The sequence below is a fragment of the Oryx dammah genome, unplaced genomic scaffold, assembly GCF_014754425.2.
Source record: "Oryx dammah isolate SB20612 unplaced genomic scaffold, SCBI_Odam_1.1 HiC_scaffold_20, whole genome shotgun sequence".
In the NCBI taxonomy this organism is placed as follows: domain Eukaryota; kingdom Metazoa; phylum Chordata; class Mammalia; order Artiodactyla; family Bovidae; genus Oryx; species Oryx dammah.
Genome location: NW_024070204.1, coordinates 67,485,475 through 67,510,669, shown reverse-complemented (window position 1 = coordinate 67,510,669; position 25,195 = coordinate 67,485,475). Strand labels below are relative to the sequence as shown.

The following is a 25,195-nucleotide window of genomic DNA, read 5'->3' as shown; positions in this document are numbered from 1 at the left end:
CCACTCTGCAGCACGGTTTGGGTTCAACATCTGCTGTTCGTAATGACTAGTCCAAGTCACCAAGAACAGTTTATCCTGTTTAGTGTTTAGTACAGGCAGGGACACACAGACCTGTGATAAACAAGAGTCATTACAGGGAAAGTCAAGAACCACATCAAGCTCAAGGGAACACAGGCTAACCCCAATACTAGATGAAACAGGTGAAGTACAGCAGGCTACCCCAACTATTTCAGGGCATGGGGACAGCAGGTATGAAGCAGGTAGGGAGGCATCTGTGCACACACACACACCCTTCTATGCACAGATTACCATCTGTCAGAGGATATGCAAAAATCCGGTCAATAAGGATTGGAGGACTGAGAGTCAAGAGTGAAAGGGAAAACCACTGTGTACACCATCTTTCCATGGCTTGTAAACTGGCTTTCTTTAACCACATGCATAGGCTTCCCTGGTGGCTCAGAGGCAAAGAATCCACCTACTAATGCAATACTTTGTCGGGAAGATTCCCTTGGAGAAGGAAATGGCAACCCACTCCAGTATTCTTGCCTGGGAAATCCCATGGACAGAGAGGCCATGTACAGGACTGTAGTGGGCTACAGTCCACAGGACCGCGTAAGAGTCAGACACGACTTGGCGACTAAACCACAGCAATCACGTGCGCACCGCTGCTGCTGCTAAGTCACTTCAGTCGTGTCCGACTCTGTGCAACCCCATGGACGGCAGCCCACCAGGCTCTCCCGTACAAAAAATTTTTACAAGAAAAATGAGTGGGAGCAAAGCTGTGTCTGATTACTCTTATTTCATCTCAACAAAGTCCAAATAATCTACTGAGCTAGTTATCAGGAAAGCTCTGCAACTACTCAGGACTCCTGAAGATACTAACTGTATTCCTTCTGCTTTAGTCCTCAGTAATGTGTCGATCTGCCGAAAGGAAAGACAATTTCATGTCCCTTAAAGGGCTGCAACTTAACTGTACATGCCCCCAACCCCCTGGATTCAGAGGATCCACTCCCACTCTGAGCCCTTGGGCACAATTAAGGGACCATTCTCATAGTAACTTTTGAAGCAATTAAGCATTTGTGGGAAGCAAACTAGCTGGGGAGGAGGTCTGAGCCAGCCTCCAGCTCCTGAGGTTGAAGTCGGCTTTCAGGAAAAGGCCCCAGGCAGAGACAGGCATTATCTCATACCAGTCCTCACAGGCCAAAAAAGAGTACTTTGCCTTCAACCTCATGGTGCAGAGTAGATGTTTCTTTATTTTTTTAATCTACAAACTTTAACTGTATGTCACTGAATTACTGACAGCATGTTAACAGTTGTTTTTTTTGGGAGGGGGCGCGGAAATTTCTTAATAGAACATCATAGTATTGCAACACTTTATTAATACAGTATTGGCTTTGAATTAGTAGCTGAAATAACAATTGCATGAAGCCAGATCAGGTGTACTGCGTAATACTCATACTTGATTTATTGACATTACTTAGCAATTTATTGGACAAAGGTCAAACTTTTTGTTTTTTATTAAGCACATTCCACAGTACAAAGCTGTCATGAATAATATCTGTACAATTTAACAGTTTTAATAGATGTTCAGACACAAATTTATTTCAAACAGATAATTGGCAAACATAATTAATTACAAGTTAGAATTAGACTATCCCAGTGCTTTAAAACATTAATATAGCAGTAATTTACAGTTGCTCAATTATGGTTAGCAAAATAAAGTCCAGAGTACGGCTGGGAGTCACTACTATAACCCCAGAGAGTCAGAATTCCTTGGGTGCCAAAGTCCCCTGCTATAATTTGTAGGCACAATTCAAGGTTGTGTGCATATTCAAAGGCCATGATCTCCCAAGGAACAGGAACTTCTATATTAGACATGCAAAACAACAGGAAGTCCATCGTTCAGAAGCACCGCCTCCTCCCCTCCCCTCTGCCCCACCCCGGCTCTCCTACCCAGTCTGCTGTTAAAGCTGTAGGATGAAGAGCGGGTCAGTGAAGACAACTCGCATAATAACCACCCTCAGGCTCACACATCCACCGGATGAATGGAGATGTATTTTTTTATACTTTGAGACTCCTCAAAAATAGAAATTAACTTAATAACGTGTACAAGAGAAGGATGTTATTTTTTAAAAGGACAAAGGAAAACAAAAAAACCAACCAACCCAATAAGCAATCACAGACACACACATTGATCCCCACACCGTTCTTAATGCAAAAGGACAAAGCAGAGCTCAGGTACCTTCCCCCATAGGGAGAGTGTGCTCTAACGGGAAGAGGTTTAGTTAACAGGAGGTTCTCATTGGTCCTTGAAAATGTTAGCGACCTTCCTTGATCTTTGGAAACAGTGGCAAAGGGCAAATCAAAACCTAATACTGGACAAGGGAAAAGGAGGGCCGACCGGACACCAACATCCTTTCCACGCAGGTCAGTGTGACAGTCCCATTCATACATTTCCGACTGTGGAGCACCCGGGAGCCAGGGGAGCTTGCTGGGGCCACGGCAGCAGGCACCAGGGACGACAGGGATGGGGTTCGTGAGCCTGAGGCTTCACACCTCCTGGGAGGACTCTTCCACGAAAGACAGGCCCCTGAACCAGCCTGACCTGGAACCCGGGCTCCAACACACAAATGGGCCCTGCCACCAACCCGATCGGGGCAGGATGCACAAACACCGGAGGTGGGACAGTCAGTGAGTAGGGCTGTCTCGCCCTTCCCTTTCCAGCGTTACTAACACACAGAGCGTGACCTGGGATGAGAAATCAGATGAATGCCATGGGAAGTAACCACGAATACGGAGGAGTACAGATGAGGAAAAGAACAACAAAAACATTTAAGGTACCTCTCTTATTGTATATACTGCACAACAAACAAAACATTTCGTGTTCAACTTCAGAAATTACATCGTAAAACAAGATTCCCATTAAACACACACACACCCCACACACACGCACAATGACAAAATAAAAACACTGTATGAATACTGCAGGAAGGGTTCTAGGTCGTCCACATCGACCCTGGGAGCGGGTTCTTGAGCCCAGCCCATGGCTAAGTGCGAACACACCGTGTATTAGTGTCTCAGGCATGGGGGCCCTGACTCGAGCAACCTTGAGGTTAAACTGTTATGTACATTATATCTACATGCGGACACAGTATTTTAAATTAGGAGGCAAGCACACATGTGAAGGTGTTACTCTACTGAATATCAGGAGACGGTGGCGGGCACAGAGAACAGTTAACAGAAAAGGAGCTATATCACCTGTTGGCAGAGAATATAACCTGGCTTATAGTTCTTTAAATTAAAAGAAATTGGTACAGAAAGGAAGTATAATCCAAAAAAATATTAATCAATCCAGAGAAATGTTTCCATTGTCCAACATGTTCCTAATACAAGTCAGAATTCATCATGACTTGGACGGTCAAAAGGAGAATGCGAACTTCTGAAAAGGAAAGCCCTGGACATTCTGGGTAGCTGTTTGGCACCCAAAATTTCACCGAAGAATGCTGTTTCTTAATACCAGACCAAAGTGCAAAGCAATATAAATTAGAGGCCAAGTCTTCTCTTGACGGTCGATTTACTTCTGCAAAACAGACTTTACGTTCCTCTCATATGAAAAATTTACATTTGAAGCGTTAGATTTGTTTTCACTGGTAGGGGGAGGAAGTGGGCTTCTGTACTACTGAAAGTCGGTGAGGCTAAGGTATCCTCAAAGCAGAGGCCGGAATCGGAGGTGAGAAATGCCGGTACTTGAAGAGTTAGGCTGCTTTGCATCTGCCCAGCGTCTAGAACCAATTCCAGCCTAACTCAGCTGTGAAGAACTCCCTTAGGCATTTGGTAGCCGCGTAGCCAGTAGTTCAAGACTAGGAAACCCTGAAAAAAACAAACACAAACAAACAAACAAAAAAACCAAAGGGAGCATGGATGGATATTCTGGTTGGATGTGAAGATATATATCACAGCCCATTCATCTCCACAAAGACACGTACATTGCTGTGCACACGTTAACACTCATTGTCAAATAATCAGCATCAAAACAGAAGCTGCCAACTGTTTCGAGCATACTATATGCCAGGCATCACATTTATTTAAACCTCACAACAAACTTATGAGGGAGCAACTATTATACTCACTTAACAAATGAGAGAACTGAGGGTCAGAAACATTATTTAGTTTAAAGCATTAGCCCTTATATCCTGGGATAAACCATGATGGAAAAGAATATATAAAAAAGAATATATTTATGTGTATAACTCAGTCACTTTGCTGTACAGCACAAATTAACACAACATTGCAAATAAACTAGACTTCAAGGGGAAAAAAAGCATTAGCTTAAGTGACAAGAGAGGGGATTCAAAGAGATGACTGACCCTATGCCCTACCATTTTTCACACTACTGCTAAAAGTTATGCATGTGATATATGCTTAAAGTTACATTTTGTAATTAGCATTATCTTACATTATGCCACCCAGAGCCCACTAGGGGCCTCTCTTATGACAGACCAAGAGCCTTTATCTGTCACTGTAAAACAAAAAATATGTAAAGGCTAGTAAATAAAGTATTCCTTCTTTAAACAAACAAACAAACAAAACTGGCTGCGCTGGGATGTCAGCTGCAGCGTGTGAGATCTAGTTCCCCAACCAGGGATTGAACCCAGGCCCCCTGCATTGGCAGTGTGGAGTCTTAACCACTGATCACCAAGGAAGCCCCTAAAGTATTCATTCTAAATAGAATGCTAATAGTCAGGAATTACTTCTTTTTGAAAGAAATCATTTATAAGAGGAAAACACAATGCAGAGGGCGAGGCAACTGAATGGTCTCTATTTTTTTTGACCATGAACTTGAGTGAGCTACCCAGGTGGCACTAGTGATAAAGAGCCTGCCTGCCGATGCAGGAGATGTACAAGACAAGGGTTCAGTCCCTGAGTCGGGAGGATTCCCTGGAGGAGGAAATGGCAACCCACTCCAGTATTCTTGCCTAGAGAATCCCATGGACAGAGCAGCTTGGCGGGCTATAGTCCAAGGGGTCGCAAAGAGTTGGACACAACTGAAGCAACTTGGCACACATGACCTTGAGTGAGGAACATGTTTTAATCACAATCTCTACATTCACCCATGTACATAAACACACACACACACACTAAGCAGAACATTCATGAAACAATACTTATCATTACTATGAACAATGCAGGTTGGCACTTTATATCCTAAATTTCACCCAAAGTCAAACTCCATTGAAATGATTTCACAACCACTAATAAGTTACAATCCTTTCCAAACACTGCACTAAACCATTGGCCTGGAAGATCTAAGTCGCCTTTAGGTCTAAAACTCTTTGGCGTAAAAGAGAAAGAAAGAAAAAGGGGTGGGGGGTTGTTTTTTTAAAGCTTTTGATTTGTTTTTAAAGCTTATATATTATTTAAAGGCAATTTTCCTAAAAGGCTGGTAATTTTCACTAAGACCAAAAATCCTAATAAGTTTCTCAATGAATTCAAGACAGATTCAACTACATCTGCCACTATTTTCCCCATAAAGGATATGAACAGTACTTGAATTATTTTAAAAATATTAACACTCAGAGATTAGAAGTCAGCACTCTCAAATGCTACTAGTGGGAATGTCAACAGATGTAACTCTTCTGCAGGGTAACTCTAAGTATCAAAAGTCTTTAAATATCATACCTTTCAACCTAGACACTGTAGACATTTCTAGAATTCTATCCAAAGGTAATAAAGGGTTGGGCAAAGACTAAGCTGAAAGAATCATGGCAATGTGTTTTATAATAGCTAAAAGCTGGGGGGAAAATATAAATATATAACAGGGCCATATCCCAACAATCAAATTTTATTTTGCCATTAGGAACAATAATTTAGATAAACAGTGACCTTGTTAACAGACAATAATTTCACAATAAGGGGAGGGGGGGAGAAGCACAGTTATCAACCACAATTTTTAAAAGCCTGAAAGGCTACATACAAAGGAGTTAACAATAGCAAACCAAGGAATTTATTCTCTTCTTTTGGCTTACCAACTTTCACTAATTTCCAAATAATGATCCTATATTGTCTTCTAATGAAAAAGAGAGCTACTGTATACATAGCTCTTAGAAGTCAGTAATTTTTTAAAAAATGACTCAGCAAATAAATCTACTGCTTAATTTCCCGACATAGAAATACTCTTACCTTGTATTTTAGGGGTAAATATCTTACTGCAAGGTTAAATCATCATTATGGTAGTGCTTCTTATTATGCACAAATCTTACAGTATCACATGGGAATAATTTTTCCTTGTTACAATAAATGAAAAGAACTTGGAAAAGAGCAATGAAATTTATAAAGTTGACTGCCAAAGTTGTCAAAAGTAGTTCACTTTGAAGAGACAAACACATTTGAGGTTTCAATGCTTGTGATGCTTAAAAAGCAGATAAGATTTTTCCACTGATTTGTAATTGTGGATCACAACACAGTTGTTCTCCCAGAAAGGGGGTGAGAGGATGGACTGGAAGAAGTAACACCTCAGTTTTCTTTCCACCAGAGCCAATGAGAGCGAGCCCTGGTGATCATTGTTTCATCTCTCAATCAAAGGAACCATGTTTCAGGGCAGTTTCACGAAGTCTATAAAAGTTGTCCAATTTGTGAAAGTTTACTATGCTCTATAATTCATCTATCAAATATGCCAGAGCGGGGAGAAAACACACTGCTGACGTCTCAGAGTGTGTCACGTGCTTCTCTGGCAGAGTGGCACATTTCAAAACTACCAAAGAGATGCATTTAAGTTGCTGGGTGATTCACCCACTCCTCTGACCCAGTCCATCTCAGCTCAGGCACAGTGGAGCTGTCCGTGTTCTGTTTTACGCATGTCTCCAACATGGGAAAAATAAAGGCAGAGGCACTGGGATACAACGAAAGCAACGCAGAGAGAGAAATGTATAGCTTAGAATGGAAATTAAGAATGGAATCAACTTAACAAAAGATGTGCAAGACTTCACACTAAGAACTGCCAAGACCCTGCTCAAGAGAAACTGAAGAAGACTTAAATGATCAAGAGATATACTGGGCTTATGGGTCAGAAGACTCAACATTCGTTAAAGACGGAAATTCTCCCCAAAATGATCTTTAGACTTAATGCGGTTCTGATCATAATCCCATAATCTTCATAGAATTTGACAATTTCATTCAAAAATGAGTATGAAAACCAAAAGGACCTAAAAGAATCAAAACAATGTTTTTAAAGTTGACTTATTATACAGTGTGGTATTGGCAAAAGGATAGCCATAGATCACAGAACAGAACAGAGGCCAGAAAAGCAACTACAAACAAGTGGGGAATTGATTTTTTGACAGCGTACTAAAGCAATTCAATAGGAAGAGGATAGCCTCTTAACCCAATAGCGCTGGAATGACTAGATGGCTGTATACAAAACAAGAACAATGATATTCTTACCTCACACTATATACAAAAATTAACTCTAAAAAGATCAAAGACCTAATGTCAAAGCTAAGCTCTTACAATGATGCTGGTCCAAACATGGTAGTCACTAGCTACATGTAGCTGTTTTAAGTTTAAATGAAGTATAATGAAATATAATTAAAAATCCAATTCAATTTAAATGTAATTAAAAACTCAGTTCCTAAATCAAACTGGACACATTTCTCGAGCCTAAGAGCTACATATGGCTCATGACTACCAAAGTGGATGGTGCAACTGTGGAAAATGGAAATGAATCTAGTGAAAGAAAGGTCAGTGTTTGCTAAGGCTACGGTGGGGTCAGGTTCTGACTCCAGGACGCAAGGGCACTTCTGGGGGTGATAGAAACGTTCTTATCTGGATTGTGGAGGAAGTTGCAGGGGTATGTAAATTTGTCACACAGCATACTTTAAGTGGGTACAATCTGTTTTATAAAAATCACACCTCAATAAAATTGATTCAAGAACAAAAATGGAGATTAGCAAAGGGACAGGGCAGAGGGAGACACGTACGTATAGGCACCTGTGTATATGAAGAATCTATCTAGTACTTTGACTGCTAGTTTGGACAATTGATTCCAGTTTCTTACTCAGTGATTCTCTTTACATTTGCGGAAGGTGACTGTATGAATACACTGCACTTTCTTATGCAGACTTATTTATTTATGGTCAGATTCTGGTTGGCTGAGGAGAAAGGGCACAAAGACGTCATACTTGGCCAACCAATGCCAGTGAGCGCTCATGGTGCACTATGCGGGGTTAGACACTGGGGCTCCAGAACAAAAAGGAGCACCACAGCCTTGTAAGAGAGACAGGCGTGCACACCATTTCAACGCCGAAGAATAAACCAAGTCGGATCAGGTGAAGGAGAGGAGGTGGGGTGCTGATCTCTACAAAGCCCTGACAACGCGAGCAAGGGGAGCAAGGGTCAGAGGTCTGAGGAGTGATGAGGGGCTGGGGCAGAGTTCAGTCTGCTTGGAGCACTGGGTTTTGGGGAGGGAAGAATGAGAGGCGGGGGTGGGGGAGGGCAAAGAGGACAGAAGGGAAGAGTGAGAGGGTGAAACTCCTGGTAGCTAGTCCTAGCCAAGCCCTGTTCCTGAAGGCAACAGGGAGCGAGTGAAGGGCAGAGGCAGGGCGAAGACAACCACAGTTGGTAGCAGGATCAAGGGTGGGCTGAAGAGGGAGAAGAAAATCCCAGGAAGGAAGGATGAAACCAGTTTTCATTCAGGTCCATTCCTCCTTCCTCATCTATTTCTTTCTCTTTGGAGGAAGGAAGGCTGAGGCAGGGATGAGCAAGCATTCAAGAGATCCTTGCCTTCTTCCTCTGTAATTTCCTGTAATTTAATAAATGTAAAAAGTGTGGCATGTGAATTTCTCAGCTGATTTGTAAAGAATCTATCCAGAGAGAAAGCAGTGAGGGAGATGGCCATTATCACAAGATACACCAGGAACACACCTGAGACCAGGAACAGCAATGATGTATGTGACTTAAGGGTCACCACCGTGGCTCAGCTCCTGCAGCCAAGGAGGCACAGCCAACTGTGGGGGCACTGAGTCCTCCTGGGTCCACGTGGGGTCCCGTCATCCTTCCTACTGACCAGCAGTACTCCAACCAGGCACTGCTGCTCAAACTGAGTTGGCATGAAGAAAAAAACACATTGGCCATTCCTGATGCAGACCCCTGGCTTCCCACTAACAGATGCAATGGGGCAAGACCAGAGGTCAGCATACTTTTCTTAAAAGGTCAGAATGTGTACAGATTTTAGATGGCTGTCAGCCACATGGTCTCTGTTGCAACTACTACTCAATTCTGCCACTGAAGCACGAAAAAAGCCACAGACAATAGCTGTGGCTGGGGAGGGCGAGTGTATACAGGACAGAAGGTAAGAGCTAGATGTTGAAACTCCTGGTTTCACAGACACAGACATGACTGTTTCCAATAAAACTATTTATGGGCACTGGAATTTGAATTTTACATAATTTTCACATGTCTTAAAATAATACTGTTAAGTTTTTCAAGTATTTAAAGTGCAAAACACTATTCTTAAACTGCTGTGCTAAGGATAAAGAAGATTGGGCAGAGGGTCAAATCTGGCCTCTCGCTGTAGTTTGCTGACCCTTGAGTAAGTCAAACTTCCTGGAGCAGAAATAAGGAGTATTTGAAAAGATGTCAACTTAGTGATCTATAAACCAGTGATTCCCTATCTTTTCACCAACAAATGTCACAATTCTACACATGGACTTTCTTTACATTTCTAATATTCAATAAGTAGAAAAATATACAATGATAAAAAGCTACTAAGCACTAAGTAATGTACATAAATATGAATTTTATTAACACAGTCTTTACATACGTGGTAGTACAATACACACAACATTATTTCTTCAATCTACAAAGTTTAATGTGCCCAGAACGCAGAGGCCTCCTTGCGGAATTCTCAGTTGGGGTTACTGCTCCAGATGATCATGATCATCAGTTCCAAGGACACAGCCAAGGAAGGCTTCTCATCCTCTATTAACGGATAACCTTTGTAATCAAAACATGCCATCATCCATGGTTAGAATGGCTCTAAGTCTGCCTGTAACCAGGGCAAAGAACTCTCCAGGGTACCTGCTGAGTCTAATGGATAAAAAGTGAGTTTTAGGGGCTCCCTCAACAAACACCCTTCTTTGACTCCTCCTTCAGGGAATGGTGGTGGTGGGTGGACTGTAATGGGAGGAAGGAGAGGTAGTTTTAAGAATTTGGTTGATGGTGGTTTTTTTTTTTAAACATAGAACTGAAAGACAGGAAAGAAAGAGAAAAAGAAGATCCTTATATTGCAAAACAGATTGGGGGATTTTTACTGGTATTAAGTTGGTATGACCTGAGAAACGGTTTTAAAAACAGGAACCATAGTTTCTGGCAATACAAAAACCTGCAATAATCAGAATTCTGATTCAGACCTTATTTTGATGTGACCATAAAGATACTAGAACTATACTAGAGTTCTATCCTAGAACTCTGCAAAGCTGATGTCTCTAACAAAGACTGACCACCTTGGTTCCTGTTACGTCCCCAAAGGGAAGGTGGACTCAATCAGCCAAGTTACAAGTGGGGAAGTACTCACCTGAGACGGGTAAAGTGCAGACTGTTATCTGGAGATGTAAGTGTATGTTCTGGAGGGAGAACGGGTCTCATTCTGGGCACTGGGAGGCACATTTAAGAAATCCCAAATCAAAATCGTGTCATCGTGCGAGCTGCTGATGATCTGAAATTCATCAAACTGTAGCCGAAACACACGTCCAGAGTGTTCCTGGGAAACATATCAGCTTGATGAATAAATGAGCCCTTGACAATCCCTCTTATCTCATTACCAGGGAGCTGGCACAGGCTAAAAATACAGCTCCTTATCCAGGTTTCCTAAATAAGTCTCCAGAGCTTACTGAGCTTTGCCCTTCACCCAAGGAACACATATTCTGCTTCTACTTCAAGGGTTTTCTTTAACTTTGTATTCTAGATTCTGGCCCATTCATATGTCAAAGAAGAAAAACTGCCTGATCATCTCGCAACAATATTTAATATCTATTCTTGATACACTGTAAAAACTAGGCCCAGAAGGATAGTGTTTTTAACATGACCAAGCATACCTATCTCAAACCACAGCCAACATCGGAATTAATGGTGAGATATCAGAAGTATTCCTATTAACATCAAGAAGGAAACAAGAATGGCCCTGACTAAAGTTCTGCATGTTCTAGTCAACGCAAGAAGGGAAGAAATAGAAGCTAAAACTATTAAAAATAAGAAAAATCAATCCATATTTTCAGACAACTGTCTCCTCAAAAATACAACAAAAGCAAACAGATTATTAGAAATAATGAGCTTGGTGAAGTAAGCTTGCTAATGAGCTTGCTAAAATAAAATGAACATATAAAAACAAGTATTCCTGTATGCCAGCAATAATGCCTAGAATACAGATTGAGGGGAAAGTTCACCCTAACATACAAAACGTGCTGTGTTGTAAAACACAACCCAGCCACAGACACCCGTATTAGGAAATCTCCCAAACCTGCAGACAGGAAATACTTCACGCTCCAGGAGGAAACCAGTCCATCTACAAATGAGGAGGCCTGCTTTCATATTTTAAGCTGTGTTAACACTCCCGAGGAAAGAGCTCACAGTGATATCAATGTAAAATAGTCTCTGATTTTGACTAAACTAATGGAAGAGTCCATTTGGCAGAAGGAACGCTGTGAGATGTAGAAGCTTTCCCGTGATGGGCTCAGGGAGGTCTATCTGCAGGGGGCCAACTGCCAACACAGGGAAGCACTTCCCATTCCAACAGATCACATACCACCAATGTGCGCAGACACAACGTGCTTGCTGGGGCTCGGGGGTCGAGAGCAGCTTGCAAGTCCCAAACTTTGATTTTCCTAGAAAGGAGAATAAGATCACAATGAGTGGGAAAGTTAAGGTTTTACACACTGTCAAGCATTTCCTTGACAAAAAGGAGTGCATTTGAACTGCCTATATTAAAAGATAGTGGGGAACCTGCTGATGTTTTGACAAGGTATTTAAACCAATTACACTTGCTTTGGAAGAAGTAAGGACCTACACATTCTCAGAATTGCTGAAATGGTGAAGAACTATTATTTGAGGGGATACAAGAAAACAACTTCATGTTATCTAAATTCAATTCCTGACTTGATAATCTGTGTCACCAAATTCATTCATCAGGGGGTTCTCTAGGGCTGAGTAGGTGCCACTGACAGAAGCTAGGGCTCTTGGTGAAATTCCAAGGATACCTTTCTCCAAACTAAGCAAACACTGAAAGTTAATAATAGGAGTATGAACATACCAACTCACTCAGTGAAGTATATATAAGGTCATCTTGACAGGTTTATGGTTGCCATTTGCTCATTTTAAAAGTCATGCGGCTTTTTAAAGAGGATGTACCAAAAGGGGAAAAAGAAATTTATCACTGAACTCACCATACACACACAAGAAAGCCTGGTTTAATTTAGGGCTGGGACAGAGAAGTGAATTTCCGCACAGCCTAAGCTACTCCCTTCAGGTTATGATAATGGTAAAAGCATAAGCTTAGTTCATTCTCTGGGCCTGAGTGTCCTCCACATCAAGTGGTGTCACACCTGCCATCCACCATTACCAAGGAAATATTAACACCCAGCACGGGGCCCGGCAATACACGGCTGCTTCATAAGCAGTACTTCCTGTTCCTCTTCGTATAGTTATGGCTGTGCCATTTGAAAATCTGAAACACATACCCATCATAGGCCCCGCTGACAATCCTCTTGTTATCAAACCGGATGCATCGGACTAATTCTTCATGTCCCTCGAGGACTCTCAAACAGGCGCCACATTCAATGTCCCACAGCCTTCAGTGAAAAACAGAGCTCTGTGAGCCAGCCTCGCACATGACCACACTATCCACACCATCTTCGCCGTCCTGGGAGCCCTTATTTCTGTTTCACTCCTGCCACATTACACACATTCAAAGACACATGTGTATCTTATTCGGGTATTTTTTAAGAACTTGGGAAGAAGCCTTACTTTTCACTGTATTTCATTTTATATAGTTTGAAACTTTAAAAAATCATGTTGTTATTATTTAAATAAGACCAACAAACAAGAAATTTCAATTATGTTTAGTTCCTAGGCATTCTAGTAAAGTCTGAATTGATCAAACCAAGGAGTCAAATGATCTGGGAAGGATTTTTCTGGGGGAGATGAGGATTGTAGGCTGCAAAGAAGAAAAAGCATATGGGCGAAGGGGAGATGAGAGAGACGGCCCAGAGGGTTAGGCTTCCAACCCAGGCACTTGAAGCCTGGAGGCCATGAGGCCCACTGTGATTAGGATCAGTGGACCAGCTGGTAGTCTCCTCTCCCGATTAGCTTAGGGACATCCCCTTCCTATGACCGACTGCAACCTCAGGCTACCCAGGGCACAGTGGCTATCTCTCACTGGGTGTATGTCTTAGAAATATGAAGCCACTGACTACATACAGCCCTTTTCTCTGTATATGATTTATGTATAATAGAGGGTTTTTTCTATTATCACTGACATGTCTACATTATTTGCAAAAGAGAAATCACAGTAAACTAATATGCACAAAGCTATCAAATCTATACTGATGTTTTCTTAGCCTCCAGTAGTAGAGCCCAGTAGCTCCTGTCACACATCCAATGACTATTCTATCCTAAGCAACAGCTCTCAGCAATCAGTGAGGGTGGCTTCCTGACCCACTGTGAAGACAGCCAGTCAGCACTGCCCCTATGACTCGAGGTTCCCTTCCTTAAACTAGACAGCAATGCACATTATTATTTTGCAAAAGCTGAGAGACTCCAGTGAGGAAGTTATGGATTGTTTATTATTACATAATGCAAAGCACAGAGAATGCAACAGAACGAAGATTCAAACTGTCAACGGACTTTTATGATATCTTCACACTTAAAATGGTAAAGAAAACTCTTGGCAGTTATAGCTATAATGTATCTGCTTTCATTCTTTTTTTAAAAAAATAATCTTGAACCGAATCCGTATTTTGCTCAAACAGCCAATTTGTTTATAAAGGTTACCAGCAAATGTTGGGATGGTGAAAAAAAGACCTGGGATAATTAAGTAGATATTTGAGGAAAGTTTTTAATACAATAAAAAGTATTTAAGGATAGAGATATTTATTAGAAAGCAAGGACAACGAGCGTTGGGGAGAAAAAAGGGAGATAAACGACTAAACAGGAATTGATGACACTCCCATCTGTTGGGGAGAGAGGCAGGAGCTCACAGGTGAGGGAAGCAGAGCATCAGGCTCTGTTCTGAGGCATTTGGGTACTAAGCAATTTTGGGTGGAGGTGAGGTTGTAAAACCCTGTGCACTGGGGGAATCTTGCAGGAACACCCAGGACATACACAATTCACCCACTTTAGTATGCAGAGCCAGACACACATAGAAAAATTACCTGAAGTTTGCTTATCTGAAGCAGCCCCCAGACCAAGTCTGTTGAGCATTAGGACTGAGAGAGACATCAATGCGATGGCAACAATGAGCCCACTGTGTCGGCACAGCCGCTTCTACCCACCTTATGGTATTGTCTGATGACCCGCTGACAACCAGCCGGTCCCGGTACTGGAGGCAGGCAATGCCACGCTTGTGCCCATTCAGAGTGCGGACAAACTCACAGGTGCTCGTGCTCCAGACCTGCAGGCAATTAGCAATACTGTCAAGAACGGATGCGGAAAAGCTCTCAACAAGACATCTTAGAACAAAAGCAGAACTGCTAAGAACGACCAGAACACTTGGCTAGGAACTCTGCTGCGGAGGCTGGGGAACAGGCTGGACAGCGCAGCACTCTCTTGGCTGTGGAGTGAGGGAGCTGCAGTGAGGGAGCTGTGAGGTCTCCAGACCCGGAGATCTTCTCAAAGAGAACTTCTCCTGGAGGCTTCCAACATTCATTTGCCTAGAGGGAAGGGTTTGGGCCAGATTTTATGTTTTTATGCCAGCTGACATGTCAAACCCAATGTAACTGATGTGAAAAGGCTTCACCTTTTACATCCTCCTCTTTTCCAGCAGAGTTTCTCAAACAGCTCCATTTGTTTTGACACACCACTCCTAATATTATGTATGTGAAATAAATAATCCCCCTTTTGTGAAGCTGTCTGCAAGACTCAGATGTCCACAAACACACTTAATACAGGCCAAATGAGACACAAAGCAACCAATGTGCCCTGAATTATTTTATTAGCTGCATTTGTAGTTGAATGGGCTGTCTAGATATCCAGAGGTAAAAGGGTGAAGTTGAATCCCCATGTCACACCGTATACAAAAATTTACTTCAACATGGATCAACGACCTAAATGAAGGAACTGAAACTATAAACCTCAGAAGAAAACAAAAGTAAATCTCTGTGGCCTTGTGCTAGGCAATTTCTCAGATATGACAGTAAAAGTACAGGTAACAACAACGACAAAAAATTGGTAAACTGAATTTCACCCAAGTTAAAAGTGTTTCAAAGGATGCTATCAAGAAAGTGAAAACATGCTTCCCTGTTTTCACTTTCTTTCAGTGGTTAAGAACCTTGCAATGCAAGGGACACCGCTTTGATCGTTGGTTGGGGAAGATCCCACGGGCCGCAGAGCAACAAGCCCATGCACCATAGCCTGTGCTCTGCAACAAGAGAAGCCGCCACAATAAAAAGCCTGTGCAACGCAACAAAGAGTAGCTGCTGCTTATCGCAACGAGAGAAACTCCACGTGCAGCAACAAAGACCGCCCCCACAGCCAAAAAATAAAATAAATTAGAAAATTTTAAACTTTATCTGATAAGGGACTTGTAACCAGAATATGTAAAGAACTTTTGCAACCGAATAATAAAAAGACAAATAATCTAAGCTTTGAAATGAGCAAAAGATTTAAGTAGATGTTTCTTCAAAGAACTTATAAAAATGGTCAATAAGTACATGAACAGATGCTCAACATCATTAGTCATTAGGAAAATGGGAAGCAAAACTGCAGATTTAATACTACTAAACACCTTCTAGGATGGCTATAATAAAAAAGACACACATACACACACGTGTTAGTGAGGATATGGAGAAATATCTGGGCTGATATTATGCAACATCTGTTTTATAATAGGGCCCAAACCCTCTTGGCTTGCAGACACTGGTCTTGCACAAATTGGTGTGACTGAGTGATGAATGAGTTGCCACAAGTCCTAGTTTTTCAGCTTCCAGGCTATCCAATCTGAAGTTTGATGCAATCTAGTCTTGATGTGTGGAACTAGATACTAGAATGCTGGCCAGTATAGGTCATAAAAGGAAGGTTTCTGATGAAGTCATTTTGGAAAACAGTTTGACAGTTCCTCAAAATGTTCAACACAGAGTTACCATCCCAAGACAATTAAAAATATATGTACTTGCAAAAAATCTGTACACAAATATTTATGGCAGCATTACTTATAATAGATAGAATGTATAAACAATCAAAATATTCTTGAACCAATGAATGAATGAACACAATGTGGAAGGTCCACACACAGAAGTTCACTTAGTCATCACAAGGAGTGAAGCACTGATGCACGCTACAAAGCACATGGCTGAACCCTGAAAATACCTCACTCACTGAAAGAGGCCAGACACAAAAAGCCACACGTAACATACAATTACATTTACCTTAAACATCTACAATAGGCAGATCTACAAACAGAAAGTAGATTGCCAGGGATCAGAGGAAGAGAATAGCGGTTGACTGCTAACAGGCATGAGGTTTTTACTGAGGGTGATGAAAATATTCTGAAACTAGTGAGAGTCAAACACCACTATGAATATACTAAATCACTGAATGGTATGCTTTACAATAATAAATCTTATGGTACGTGAGTTATATCTCAATAAGGCTGCTGTAAGAATAAAAGGAAAGCTAAACATTTTAAAAGTTCACAAGGATACTGGAATCAGCACTGCATTTACTGTGTCTGACGGATCACCCAGACTGTAACTGCTTATCACATGCCTGCCTTACACCACATGTTGAGCTCCTGTGTCTTGCCCAATACTGAATCTTTAGCATTGAGCCCAGGGTCGATGATATGTCAGGCTCTCAAGGTTAGGTGAATAAATCAAATTGCAGCTCTGCCACTGACTAGCTGTGTGGTGGTCTCCAGTCCAGCCCATCTGTAAAACATGGCTCAACAGGAGTGCTGAGCGGGTGGAGTGAGGCAGTGGTGGGAAGCACCCAGCGCGTGACACATGTCCTGCAGGGAGCTCTCTCCCCATGGAAAGGTCATCAACAGCAACAACTTCCTTTCCTGAGCCAGAGGACTGCTCGTGACCCTCTTCTCAGACCTTGCCTATGACTCTAGAAACAAAGAATGAGCATGCCTTGATGTCTCACAAGCACAAATGGAGAAGAATCGAGATCTTGCCAGATGTGAGGCTGGTCTAAGCCACCTCGGATTTCTCTATGCGCAGAAGGGATGGGAATAAACAGAGTTCTCACTGTGGACACACTCACTTTGATGGTCCTGTCCCCAGAGGCGGACACTATGTACTTGTCGTCGAAGTCCACGACGTTGACAGCAGCCCGGTGGCCGACAAGGACCCGGCGCAGAGTGATGTCGGTGGCAGAGGCCATGTCCCACACGGCGATGGAGCGGTCCTTGGAGCAGGTCACCATCAGCCCGTTGCTGAAGCGCAAGTGGAGTACAGCCTCGTTGTGGTGGATCAACGTGTTCAAAACTTCGCCTGTGTTCACATCCCAGACTCTAGAGCAGAACAGAAGAGCACAATGCTTAATTACTGAGACAACCAGGAAGAGACTCCAGAGTCTGTGCTCTGGGCCCACTATTAGTACTGACCCTAATAGCAGGCTGGGGAAGTGTGGACTTCACATGTACTTGGCGACTGGGACCTGACACCATGCTTAAAAGGAGCCCCCAGAAGCAATTTTTCTATATGGGAAGAAATGTTCAGATGGTTTCAAAAAGGTCAGTTCTGCCCAGGTATTCAGGGATGGTGTTTGCAGGCTTGTGCTGGAGACAAAAAATGATTCAAGACATCCTTGGGCTTTGCAATGAGCCCAAGATGACACAGAAGATGGCTTGGTGGCTGGGTTTCAAGCATGAGGTTCTTTACGACCTTTGGCAAGCTTCTGAGTCTATTATTTATCCACTGCAAACTGGAGACTGTAAGTCATTTTTGTCTCCTCAATCACCACACCAGTCTATTTACCCGACCGCTTTATGGACAAAGTCAGCGTCTCCAGCTCCTTTAACCTTGAGGGACGGGGTTCTTAGGGGCAATCCGTCACGTCACAACTTTTCTGTAACCCCAAACTCCTAAGCGTACAAGTTCGTGTGGAGGAGAGGAGGAAGATTCATGCTTCTGGGGCTGAGACATGATCTGTGTCAGCAGGAGCAGCCTGAAGCCCCGAGTCAGGCAAAGGATATAGGTGTGCTGGTGACTATCTCTATCTCTTAGGTGTGCCTGTAAAACAACCCTCTTCAAGTCTCTGACTCACCCTAGGAGAGGCATTTCCTTTCCTCCACACGGCAGGCCTTTCTCCGGCTACCAGCATTCCAGCTGAGGCTGTACCGTATTATCTCTAGGCTCTGGTGAACTCATCACCACACCAAAATCCAAAACTATCTGGAGTGAAAAACGTCCTTGTCCCAGGGGTTTAGGAGGAGATCCAAGTAAGGTTTCCTTTCTACTCTCAATCCCAACCAGCGACCTCAGCTTCCCTTCTACTACAGAACACTGCCACTTCTGTCTTTACCACCTGGGCCTTGTTGATGGCATCTGAGAACTGGAGTCTCCACTACTGGAAAAGCTACATAATATCAACACAGTCTTGAATGATAAAAACGCAAGGCTCAAAATTAACTATATGAGTAAATTATTTGCCTCTCTGGCCTGTTTCCCCAAACTACACCTATATAAAAGAAGATACTATTCACCTATTTGGAAAGGTTTCTGTGAGAATTCAACAGGAAAACATCATACAAAATATCTGGCACAGTATTTAAAGTGCTGCAAATAACTGCCTCCGATTCTTTCTAGTATCTGTAGGTTACTACCCATCACACTCCTACAACACCCTGCCTCCTTTCTCTACCCTCTGGAGCATGGTCTCCAGGGAAAAGCTAGCTTGATACGAGGTAATGTGCTTTTACAGGAAAGCAAGTTGCCATCTCTGTAACGTAGGGTAATGGGAATAGGACCTACTTAACAAAGTTAGCTTTCCTGTCTATTTTGCTCTAATGCAGCTATACCAAAAGTGGTTTTTAAATAGAGCATACAAAAACATATACACGGTATGTGTGTACTTTACTGCAGAAGAGGGTATGAACCTCAATCTTCTCATGGAAGGTATACAAGTTCAGACTAGTGAAGCCATATCCTCACCTCACTGTGGAGTCTGAAGAGCCAGTCACAATGACACGTTCATCATACTGGAGACACAGGACAGAGCCAGTGTGGCCCGTTAACACTTTCAAACATTCCAAGCTGGTTTTATCCCAAATCTATTGAGACAAGATCAACCACAAACAGTAATTTAGTATATCACATTCTGATAAATGTTATCTCACCTTATTTTCTGAATCATAAAACAAAACAAAGCTGTGTTCCAGTAACTAAGAGCAATAAACATCAAACAGGTGGTAAATGATGAGAGGGGAAGAGGCAATATTGAACAACTTCCAGAAGAGATGTACTATTTGGTTTACTCTGTCCCCGTAACTACTGTGTCCATTATACTTAGCAGCCTTATATAAAGAGAATTTTTAAATAAACTCTGCGAAAAGAGTTGGCTCACCCTCTGGAAAACAATATGACAGTATCTATTAAGAGTCTTTAAGAATGCACACCCTTCAACCCATGACATTGTTTACGAAAAATTTAAGATGAAAAATGTTCAGCATCTTACAAAAAATTTCACAGAAAATTATGGAGAGTTTTTAATGAGAAAATACAATGCTTTATTAAGTTATGTTTTTCGAAAAATCAGACTAAAAGTCATCCACGTAGTGACATAAACACTATGCATGTTTTAAAGCAAAGATTAAAAGGAAGTAAAATGGTGACAGCTGGCTCTATACTCTGAGTGCTGTTTTTCTCCCTTCTTTTGATCTTTCCGGTGGTTTCCAAGTTTTTCAGACTGTTCACAAATAATGGGAAAGATGGGAAGTGATTTTCTTTGAAGAATGTATTGTTAAAAATAGATTCTTGTGGACCTATTTCTTGGGGCTTCCCTGGTGGTTCAGACTGTAAAGAATCTACCTGCAATGCAGGAGACCTGGGTTCGATTCCTGGGTCAGGAAGATCTCCTGGAAAAGGAAATGGCTACCCACTCCCTTGCCTGGGGAATTCCAAGGATGGAGGAGCCTGGCGGGCTACAATCCACGAGGTCACAAAGAGTCAGACACGACTGAGTGACTGACTAGCACTTTCACCTCTTTCTTCCCTTGTAAAAATACTATCATAATTTGCAGTGTTCCTAAAGTTAACTACAAATGGCCAATGCAAATTATAATAGTATGTTCTCACAAAAAACATGCATGCATATGTTTACAGTGGCTCTCTCCATTCATAATTGTGAAAAACTATGAACACAAATGTCCTTCAACAGGTAAATGGATAAACACAGTGTGGTGTAACCATAAAAAGGAATGCTACTCAGCAATAATAAGGAATCAACTATTGTTAAATGCAACAATGGAGCAGAATCTCAAGCACAATGCTAAGTATAAAAACCTAGGCTCAAAAGGTTTTACTATGTGAGTCCATTTACAGGACATTCTCAAAAAGGCAAAATTATAGGGACAGGAAAAAAAAAGATCGGTAGTTGTCAGCGCCTGAGGAACAAAATAGGTAAACACAAAGAAGCAGGACCAAGAATCTGAGGGATGGCAGAACTGTTCTGGTTGTTGATTACTGTTATGGTTGCACAACTATCTGTGCTTATCAAAACTCACAGAACTTTACACCAAAAGAGCATATGTAAATTATAACCAGAAGTTAAAAAATCACACATTTTCTTAAATATGAGAAAATAAGCTACAAACAATATGAAAAAAATTTGTTAAGAGCCATTAAACATTAAACACAAAGAAATGATCCAGTTTATCTACTACTGAAAAGTGAATAAAAACAATATAAATTACTCTATCATTCTTTTTTGTTATCAACTTAGCCTTTCACAGAAACCGTAAAAGGCAATGACTCTTGATTTATGTGCAAGTTAGCAACACTTTCACCAGCTAGCAAAGTAACCAAGAGCCCTGTGATACTGGGATATTCTCTACTTGCACCTAAATACAGAATACAGCAAGTGAATGTGCTTCGGGAAGGGAAAGAAGTGAGAGGATCCAGGGGTCTAGTGTTAGCAGAGGGCAGACAGCTGCCAAGATTGAGTGAAAGAGATAAAAACCAATCAGGAGGAAATGGAGACTTCACATCTAGCCTCTAACATGTAGCCACAGTTCTAAAAATAACGCATACCAAATGCAGTCATTTACCTTAATGGAATTGTCTCGCAGGCCGCTGATAATTTTCTCGTCGTCATACTGTAAGCAGTAGACGCCTTTGCTGTTCTCAGAGCGGCACTGAATCCGCTGCAGGTTGTGCCGCCCACACCGCCAGTTAGACTCGATGGTCTGGGGAAAGGGGGCGAGAGATGAGCTTCCGCGACTCAGCTGCTCTATCAGCGTGCAGTCTTTGGCATTTCAGAAACAGCACACCGGGGATACTCCATCTTGGTCTGATAGCTGTCTGTGGACAGGAATTAAACTCTTTTCCAAGTAAGACATGAGCCCAACAATAGTTTTCCTCACACGCTCACAGCCCATCTGGCAACTATCACAAGATCTCCAATGAATGCGGGTTGGGTTTGGAAAAAATGGCCTAGATACAATTCAATACGCTTAAACAATGCTATCTGCACCCAAAACATACAGATAGTAACTCACTGGATCATTCTTTACTGCCACTTAAAATATTTGGCAGAAGACCACCACTAACATAAGTATATATTAACAACCTACGTATCTACGCAAAACACTGACTGTTTTGATCAGTGAGAAAATACACTGAAAACTACCACATGCTGACTACTACAGAAAGAACTGTGTCATCCATTTCTAATCTTCCCCTTCAGAGTAAGAATGGCACATTCCAGTCCTGATTTTCATTCTTTCATCATTCATTCAACACTTACTGAGATGCTGGATACTCCAGGTACTGAATGACTGACTGTGCCAGGCAAGGGGATGAAAAGATTGACAGGGAGCATAGCTGGATACACACTAAATCATGTTTATTTGGTTCAGTGATCCATGCATGAACCTTGCAAGAAGTTCTCATTACTTCCCTTTTACAAACAAGGAGTTTAACCTGCCTGGGGCCACAAAACTAGTAACTGGATGAGCTGGCAACCACACCCAGTTCCTTCCTGACTCTGAGCCTATGGTTTTCCTTTTAAAATATGCAGTGTCCACAAAAAGGCAATGAACACAGAACTTAGAAAGATCAGTAACAACTCCACATAAAATATCCGTATCAAATTAGTGATTAAAAACTGTAAGTGCTGCAGGACTTAAAGGGTCTTATATAGTGCTACGGCCTGAGACCAGTGGGCAAAGTTTAATGAGGAGGTGGGCCATGCCCAGAACACTAGGCCTATCTCTGGTAGTGGATGTCAGGGATTTTCAGGATAAAAAGACACAATGTTCCACTAAGGACAACCAAAATATAAACTCCTGATTCTTGAAATTAGGGGACAATAGGGACTACAATAATTGGTTATACTAGTTCAAAAGACATATCTGAGTAGTTAAAAGCTTAATTAATTGCTTAAGTGCAGAAAGGAGATAAATCACATCTTTATTCACAAAGTTAAGCACTTAATTACTGGCTCTTCTGACATCTAACAAACCACATTTCTTATTTTGAAGGCAACACGCTTCTGTATGCTCTAAAATGTTAAAATTTACTGAATGTTATATGCCAGGTACCATGCTTCCATAATACTATGCCATGTGTTTTATACAGCTTATAATATTCATTTGATCATCATGACTCTGAAGCCAAAATTATTATTCTCATTCTACAGAAAAAGAAATTGAGGATTGGAGATACTGATACATATATACTTAAAAAGAAAATGCCTTCTCATTTTTGGCCTCAGTACTTAGCACAGGAAGCCTGGAAATACATGCCCTGTTCTCAGAGTTCCCATATATGGCGTTGAGAGAGGGCAGGAGCACATATTTCCAACAACCAGGGGGATGCAAAGAGGTGCCATGGAGGTCCCAAGAGCGAGAAATAGCTCATCTGTCCATCTGCTACCAAATGAGAGCTTCTTAGCCATCATCATCATCTCTAGTGCGTCTATAAAATGTCAGACATAAAGCCACATTTCAAAAACAGAAAAAACAAAACAAAAATTTATTCCACTGTGGCTACTGCTATCAATGTAGACAAAAGACCTGCCTGTATAAGCAACTTTATAAAAAGGGATCCAGACAATAAAGAATCTCTGAAATTGAACTCAGTGCTGGGAACCATTTAGAGAAATGCTATATTTTTAGAGAGTGACTGAGCCACTTAAGCATGAAAAGCACACCAAGAAAATTCTGACTTAGGAGGCAGATCTACTGATGAGTGAAGTCGCTCAGTCATGTCCGACTCTTTGCGACCCCATGGATGGTAGCCTACCAGGCTCCACCATCCATGGGATTTTCTGGGCAAGAATACTGGAGTGAGCTGCCATTTCCTTCTCCAGCAGATCTTCCCAAACCAGGGATTGAACCCGGGTCTCCTGCATTGCAGATCTACTGGTAACAAGTTTTATTCATGACCAATGACTCCTGTCAGTGGTTACCAGTATTCAGGCTATACTCTTGGGGCCCAGAAAATTGTTACTGAATGTGACTCCATATAAACCCGAAGTATTTCAAAGATGAATACATAACCTGTCTTCTCAATATATTTGCTATTATTTTTAAAATTCAAATCACCATTCTTAGTTTTAAAACATACACAGTTGCTTTAAAATATTATTGAATCAGTAAATAGCTTTGCTACCCTATATTTCAATGACCAGAAAAAGCACATTTACTATCACCATTTTTGGGGGGAAAAAAAATTTTTTTTAACTGTGGTATGGGAATCCTCAAACTAAAAAGAATTTCCTACATGCCATACCACTACTCTAAAATGTTTTCTAGAACCCAGTGACTTGGTTATAGACTATTACTGTACTTAAAGTCCTGAGGACGCAGCAGAGAGAAGCTGGGTAAGGCAACACGATCAGCCTGCGGTACACCCATCCCCCGAGATGTCTGGACAAAGAACACTACCCAACATAAAGGGCCAAGCCAGACCTCTAGCTCCAACTCTCAAACAAGAGCCAGAGGCCAGAATCTCTCAAAAGCTCTGCTAGAATCTCTCAGAAGCTCTGCTTTCATTCTAAGTCAAGAAGATGTTAGGAAATAGCTTAGCTTCTCAAACTGAGGAGCCGCCTAATTTTCTAGAATATATTTCCAAACTTTAAAAGAAAAATCTTACCAAATAATTTTTGATGGTCATTTTAGGAAGTTCCCATCTAGGGCTATTTAAAAAATTATTAGGTTCCTGAATCCCAAAACAAAAGCCGCTTGTTTCAAAATGCCAGGAAAGGGACACTAAGTCAGATCCGGCAGCTGACTGCTCCGTTGCACACCAACCCTGTGTAACTCCCAAGACCTCACTCTTCTCAAGTCTCAGGGCCACCCACAAAAGAAAGCAACACTTCCTGCTGACTGTGCCTCCCCCAAATACTACCTACCACTGTATTTGACGACCTCAACTCTTATTAGAATGCTTATATAAGCCAGGTCTTTTTCAGAAAAAAACAGACCTTTTAAAATGGAAGGCAGCCCATTGTGGCAGAAAATACCTAGGTCAATTAGCAGTTTTGGCAAATGACTTGGGACTATTTGAGTTGCAGTTTTTCCTCTTCTGTAAAAATGGAAACCATATACTTTCTCAAATCTACTGGAAGGATCAAATGAGATTAAGTGTGTAAAGTGTTTATCACAGTGCCTACAAATGGCACCAGTGATGCTCTTCCGCGTTTCTAGAGAACAATGACCAAAAGGAGTAGGCGGTGACTAGAAAAAATCTTACCAAATTGCCAGGAACTGCTGTCTTGGTCTAGGTTGATCTTCAACGCTGACCAGCCTGAGCCCTCCCCA

The 25,195-nt window shown here is 41.8% G+C and overlaps 1 protein-coding gene across 8 annotated transcripts in view; it reads right to left on the bottom strand.

The window, feature by feature from the left end:
- Positions 1-270: 270 nt before the first annotated feature.
- The window catches only part of FBXW11 (F-box and WD repeat domain containing 11), a 129,941-nt gene continuing 105,016 nt past the window's right edge, over positions 271-25,195 (bottom strand). For 5 of the 8 annotated variants that reach the window (XM_040262760.1, XM_040262759.1, XM_040262753.1 and 2 more), the window contains 8 exons: positions 21,479-21,616; positions 19,365-19,483; positions 17,473-17,722; positions 14,541-14,659; positions 12,729-12,839; positions 11,798-11,876; positions 10,571-10,756; positions 1,228-3,870 (listed from right to left, as the gene is read on the bottom strand). In XM_040262760.1, coding sequence (XP_040118694.1) covers positions 10,595-10,756; positions 11,798-11,876; positions 12,729-12,839; positions 14,541-14,659; positions 17,473-17,722; positions 19,365-19,483; positions 21,479-21,616 — 978 coding nt within the window. In that variant the 3' untranslated portion in view covers positions 1,228-3,870; positions 10,571-10,594. Of the gene's footprint in view, positions 292-1,227; positions 3,871-5,826; positions 10,084-10,570; positions 10,757-11,797; positions 11,877-12,728; positions 12,840-14,540; positions 14,660-17,472; positions 17,723-19,364; positions 19,484-21,478; positions 21,617-25,195 lie in introns of those variants that run through there. The other 3 variants (XR_005724851.1, XM_040262754.1, XM_040262755.1) reach the window with 3 other exon arrangements.